Below are 6,314 nucleotides of genomic sequence, written 5' to 3'. Positions count from 1 at the left end.
CCCAGACTGAGCAGGATACTGAATATTGTTTCCGCCAAAAATCCCTTTCAGCTGCAAGCAAAGCTGGTCTCTGGTTCCTGAATTGTTGCTTCTGTCTTGGGACCCGATCACGCGCAGTGGACGCAATGCACAACACAACCCACCTACATCCAGGAGCTTAGACCCGGCCGGTTTTTAGAAAGAGCAGCGCTGGCCCTTTAAGGTGAGAGTCTCCCCTGGCTCCCCGCCCCGGCCGGGCTCAGCTAAACCTCATTTCCGGGCGCGACGCACTTAGAGCAGTTTAGCTTTTTTTCCTCCGTGAAGCTTTCGGGCCGAGAGGATCGCTCCGCTCCGCACAGGGAAGGGCTCGGTTCGCCTACAGCGCAGCCATGGTGAGCGGCGCCCAGGCCGGGGTGGCCCACGTGGGCTGGTGGCAGAGCACGCGGGCGGAACGCTGGGACACTCCGCGTTCTGCGAGCAGCGTGCGCGGGGCGGGAGATCGGCGGCCGGGGGCCCTGCCTGGGCCGGGGCACGTGGAGCGCGGGCGCCGCCATGTGGGCGGGGGAAGAGGCCGCTGGGCCGGGGGGGCGTATGTCTCAGCGCCCCTCCACGGTTCCCGCTGCCGCGCACAGGGCAGCTGGCCGGTCCCAGCAACTGCGGCCATGTCCTGTGGCTTTTGTGTGGGCGACTGCTGGCCCTCCTCTGAGCGCTGTGTCCCGGTTCCCCCTGATCCCCTTTGCCGCCTACCTGCGCCTCCGCTGGGTGGGGTGGGAGCTTGCGAAGACCAGCAGGATGCTATGCTGCCTCCCCACCTCTCGGGGTGTGTGTGGGGGGGGGGGGAGCACATGAAGGTTATGCTTCCCCCTCCCCTGCCTTGTATGAGACTAGTACGGGATGGGACCGCTTATTTCACAGCATGAGTCTACGTTTATTGACTGTAAATTGACCATAATAAGAGGGGGTTATTTAAAGGGGTAACTTACAGCGAAAGTTCGTGTAGCAATAGCCATATTTAGTTCTTATAGTGCTTTTTATCTGTAGATTTCAAACCACTTTACAGAGGAGAAACAGAGAGAAAGAGAGGTGACAGACTTGCCAAAGCTCACCCAGCCCTCCCTTGGCACGTGACCCTGGTCTCCCAAGTTGCACTCCCTGTTCTGGTTTCAGAGTAGCAGCCCTGTTAGTCTGTATTCGCAAAAAGAAAAGGAGGACTTGTGGCACCTTAGAGACTAACCAATTTATTTGAGCGTGAGCTTTCGTGAGCTACAGCTCACTTCATCGGATGCATTCAGTGGAAAGTGTAGAAGATCTTTTTATATACACACAAAGCATGAAAAAATACCTCCTCCCACCCCACTCTCCTGCTGGTAATAGCTTATCTAAAGTGATCACTCTCCTTAAAATGTGTATGATAATCAAGTTGGGCCATTTCCAGCACAAATCCAGGTTTTCTCACCACCACCACCACCCCCCGCCCCACACACACAAACCCATTCTCCTGCTGGTAACAGCTTATCTAAAGTGATCACTCTCCTTACAATGTGTATGATAATCAAGGTGGACCATTTCCAGCACAAATCCAGGGTTTAACAAGAACGTCTTTGAGGGGGTTAGGAAAAAAACGAGGGGAAATAGGTTACCTTGCATAATGACGTAGCCACTCCCAGTCTCTATTCAAGCCTAAATTAATTGTATCCAATTTGCAAATGAATTCTGATTCAACAGTTTCTCGCTGGAGTCTGGATTTGAAGTTTTTTTTGTTGTAATATAGCAACTTTCATGTCTGTGATTGCGTGACCAGAGAGATTGAAGTGTTCTCCGACTGGTTTATGAATGTTATAATTCTTGACATCTGATTTGCATCCATTTATTCTTTTACGTAGAGACTGTCCAGTTATGCTTATGCTCAAATAAATTGGTTAGTCGCTAAGGTGCCACAAGTCTTCCTTTTCTTACTCCGTGTTCTAGCCACTAGATCACACACACTCCTTTAGGAGGTATCCTGTTGTGCCTTTCTTAGGCACAAGAACATCTCAAACTGGAGAAGCAGAGCTGTCTCTGTCTAGACAAACCTGTCATCTCCTTTCAGTTCCATAATCCCCTATCTGAATATTTACTGTTTATCTGGCTACCTATGTAGTAGAGCTGACCCTGAGCAGAAGCATGTCTGTTACAGAAGGGCCTCAAAAATCCTGTCACTTGTTTGTGCAGATCTAGAACAGTTTAATTGTTAACATAAGGTTTTAGAAAAGCCTTAGTTAAAACAGAAAAGAATTCTAACTCTTCCCCTATTGATGCTGTTTGTTTGTTTTTCACTTATCATGGGCACAAACTAGCATGGTTGATTTTAATTCCTGCTTTTAATTCCTGTTTGTTATGCGCTAGCACAGAATTGTTCCAGCACTTGCGGGGGGGCAGAAGGGAGAAGTGTTAAGTAGAAAATTTCCTTTTGAATTGTTCTCAGAACATTCCCTGCTTAATATCTAAAACATGCCTTTGCAAAATAAACCTGGTGCCTGACTCTCTTGACAGGATTATTCTTTTAAGTTCAGATCTAAAAATGTGCAATTGCTCTCCCTATGTTGGCAGATAAACATTTTATATTAACATCACACATGAAATTACAAAGGGCTCACTGTTGAACTACGTCTGGGCTGGAATTAGTATGGTATATGTGAAACAACAGCATGTAGAGGGGAACTTTGGTTTAGGACTGAGAACAAACCTGTGTGTGTATGTAACTTTGGGATGCCATGCAATCTTTAGTGTCCATGCAGAGCAGATGAGACCTCAGTGTTTCCTGTCTCATCTGCAGATACAGTTTGTGTAGGTCTTTCAGAAGAATCAGGGACTGAGTTGATCCTGGCAGGATGTGAACCTGTGGCTCTAGAGAGTTTGGATGTGTTTGACTCAGTACCTGCCTGTAAATGTTCCAAGTGAAGCTTTCCTCTGCTTCTTGTAATTCTTGCCTTTTTCTAGACTGAGGCAGACGTGAACCCCAAAGCTTACCCACTGGCTGATGCACAACTCACCAAAACCCTGCTGGACCTTGTACAACAGTCCTGCAACTACAAACAGCTACGCAAGGGTGCCAATGAAGGTGAGGTCTGTTTGTTATAAAACATGCTGTGTTGGCTGAAAGTAAAGAAAGTGTTTCATAGATTGAGGCCAGAAGGGATCACTGTGATCATCTAAGTCTGACCTCTGAGGCAAGAGAACTTCCCCCAGATAATTCCTAGAGTATCTAGTTTACCACACTAGATGTTACAGATGATGGTTGGCTTCCCCTGTCTACAACTGAGGGTTTAGGATGTTTGGTAATTCACCCTTCCAAATCCACATTGTTTTATACAGTTTCTGGCTTGTGAAAATGTTTGGGTCCCCCCCCCCAGAATATTCTAACAGGAACAAAACTGTGCAGCTCTCACCTGCCTCTCTGTTAACTGCATAAAATAGGGTTGTTGGTATAACAGTTCCTGTGTGTGTTTTGGGTAGGGGTATCAGGGGAGAGTGTTATGGAAGATGGCTGGTTGGTGGTGAGACTAATTTGTCAGGATTACATCCTTAATATTTGTCTGTAGTGCCCATTGATGTGCTGCATAAGAACGGATAGTGTTTAGGGCAGTGGTCCCAAACTGGGGTGTGTGGAGGAATGTCCAGGGGAGTAGTGGGGCCCAGTCCAGCCCCCATGGGGGGAGAGGGCATCCAGCCCTAGCTCCCCTCCCGGATGTTGGCCGCAGCCCTGCTCCTTGCCACAGCTCGACCACCTGCCCCCAGCCCAGCTGTGACTGTACTCCTAGCCCAGGGGGCTGCAGACATATTCCATTACTGGTAAGGCAATGCGTCAGGAGAAAAGTTTGGACACTATTGGCTTTGGGGAAGGATCCAGACAAATAGGACTCCTATGTCCTAATTATAAAACGTAGAATGAAAACAGTTGTTGGATCAGTTTTATCTATACAATCGCTTACATCACCTTCCTTCACTCCCTCCCTGTCACACAATTGGTTTGATTCCTAGAATATGTTCCTTACAGCCTTGTCCAATCTGCATGTTTGTTTTTTTATGACACCAAATCTACCACTTTCCTCAGGAGGTTTTTCACAAGCTCTTTGGGGCGGGACTGTCTCTGTTCTGGTTGTACAACACCCAGCTCAGTGGGGTCCTGGCCCTTGACTAGGGCTCCTAATAGCATTACCATGGCATCTACCAATAATAGATTCACTGTTACTAAATAGATTTCTGTGTTTCGTAACATTCTCTTGTGTTAATATGCTCCACCGCAAGACCTCCACCTAATCCTCTTCCTTTTCTCTCTACAGCTACAAAAACACTGAACAGAGGAATAGCAGAATTCATTGTGATGGCTGCAGATGCTGAGCCCCTGGAGATCATCCTGCACCTCCCTCTCTTGTGCGAGGACAAGAACGTGCCCTATGTCTTTGTGCGCTCCAAGCAGGCCCTGGGCCGGGCATGTGGTGTCTCCCGGCCTGTCATTGCCTGCTCAATTACCATCAAGGAAGGGTCACAACTGAAGCCTCAGATTCAATCGGTCCAGCAAGCCATAGAGAGACTGTTGGTCTAAATCTGCCTAAAACCCAATAGCTGAAATCTAAAATTAAAAAAACAGTTGGGGAGGGAATTAATGATAGTTAGACAATACAATAGTTTGATACCAAACTCTTGTTTCAAAATGCCAGTTGTTTGTTTTCCAGTGGCTTGTTCCTATTATATATTTCCACTCTCCACTGTGGGTCAGTCTAGATTTTTCTCCTCCCTCTCTCCCTCGCTGGCTTTTCAGAAGACATTCTTGCTATATTAGTTCTCAAAACCCTGTTGCTCAACAGAGTGAGAGTAGCTCCTCCTGTGTGATATGCAAAATAACGTATTGCCCCACTAGGGCATGATTAACCTATACTCTTTCTCCCCCAATAAAGGATTAGCTTCCTTCATTTTGCCACACATTCTTCTGTGATAAGTTTGACTTGTAACAGACATGAATCATTTAATGTGTGTTGTAGATGGTATGGTCCAATGAGGAAAATTAAGGTGGATCTGCAGTGTAATGGTGTATGTTCAGCAATTGCTGCTTTAAGGGAGAGGCAAATTGCTGCTTTAAGGGAGAGGGGGAAAATAAAGACAGTGGGAGATATATAATGTAGGATACAGGCCAAGATCAGGTCAGCAGACATGGTGAAACTGGACAAGCGGCCGCTATGAGAGGTGTAGAGGGAGGAGAAATCCTACTACAATGCTATGGGTGATAGTTCTAACCTTGCTTGTTCGTGTTTTTTTTTTTTTAACCAGTATTTTTTTTAAATAAATCCATTTACTCCCAGGTTTGTCAACTCATGTACATGACTTCTCTCAGCCTGTCTTGGATAGGAATGTGCTGCTAACTGCCTCTTACTAGTTAAAATGAATTGGAGACCACCCCAGGGCTAATGCTGTGCATTATAATACAGCATATTAGAGCTGCTCCCTATAATTTTCTTTAGTAGTGATGTCTGCCTGGAGCATTGCTGTGATCTACAAAAAGCTAGTTCTCAAGGGTGTTCTCCCTCCTCCTCCTTCCCCCCACCCCCCCCAAAAAAAAAACCACCAAAAAACCGAACAACAACTAAACCAACCACACACACACAGGAAGAAAATAAGCTTGCTACTCCTGGTAGGAAGTAGCTTATCAAGGCCCACATGTTGTGCAAGGGAAATAAGGATAGCAAGGAGCAGTGTAAGTATTCACATACTCTTCCCAAAGGTGTATTGTTACTGTCAGCAAAGGCCTAACTTTAGAACTGAACATGAAAACAGAAAGTCTATTATTCTTTTCACTTTAAAGGTGAAATGAGGCATGGCCTTTCCTCATTGGAATGCTGTTTTTAGGTCTAAGCTAGTGTGGCCAATTTGCCTACCACCCACACCAGCACTTGCTTTTTTTTTAAAAATTGTTAATCTTCTGTTTTGTCCAAGAGTTAAAATAGGTGCCACCCCTAAGACACCATATTAACTGCAATCCTGGAGCTGGCATTACCACTGGTAGGGGAGTGGGGGAGCGTGCCATAAGTGGACATGAATAAATTTTCCATTGGCTGGGTTCTGCTAATCTAGATGCACTCTGGTTGTGTTAACTGTTATGTGTAGCTGTACTGAATGGTAAGATCAGTTGGAGCAGGTAGGAAGGGCTCTTGCTGTGATACAGAGATGCATGTGTATTTTGAGGGATAAGTATATGCTGTTTCAGCAGTGAGTTCTGGAGACTGTCAGAGCTGTCTTCTAGTCTATATAGATTTTTATACCATACTCATCATATCTCTTGGCACCTTCTAATAGTATAT

General features: G+C 46.1%; 1 protein-coding gene across 1 annotated transcript; it reads left to right on the top strand.

Moving 5' to 3' along the window:
* The first annotated feature begins 231 nt into the window (after positions 1-231).
* Positions 232-5,317, top strand: SNU13 (small nuclear ribonucleoprotein 13). Its single transcript, XM_084648303.1, has 3 exons — positions 232-371; positions 2,959-3,079; positions 4,302-5,317. The coding sequence occupies exons 1-3, from the start codon at positions 369-371 to the stop codon at positions 4,562-4,564; spliced, it is 387 nt and encodes a 128-aa protein (XP_084504429.1). The 5' UTR covers positions 232-368; the 3' UTR covers positions 4,565-5,317.
* The last annotated feature ends 997 nt before the right edge of the window (positions 5,318-6,314 follow it).

Source organism: Lepidochelys olivacea (assembly GCF_965140295.1).
Source record: "Lepidochelys olivacea isolate rLepOli2 genome assembly, chromosome: 1".
NCBI lineage: Eukaryota > Metazoa > Chordata > Testudines > Cheloniidae > Lepidochelys > Lepidochelys olivacea.
The sequence above is the reverse complement of the archived record's forward strand: the minus strand, read 5'-3'. Positions and strand labels throughout refer to the sequence as shown.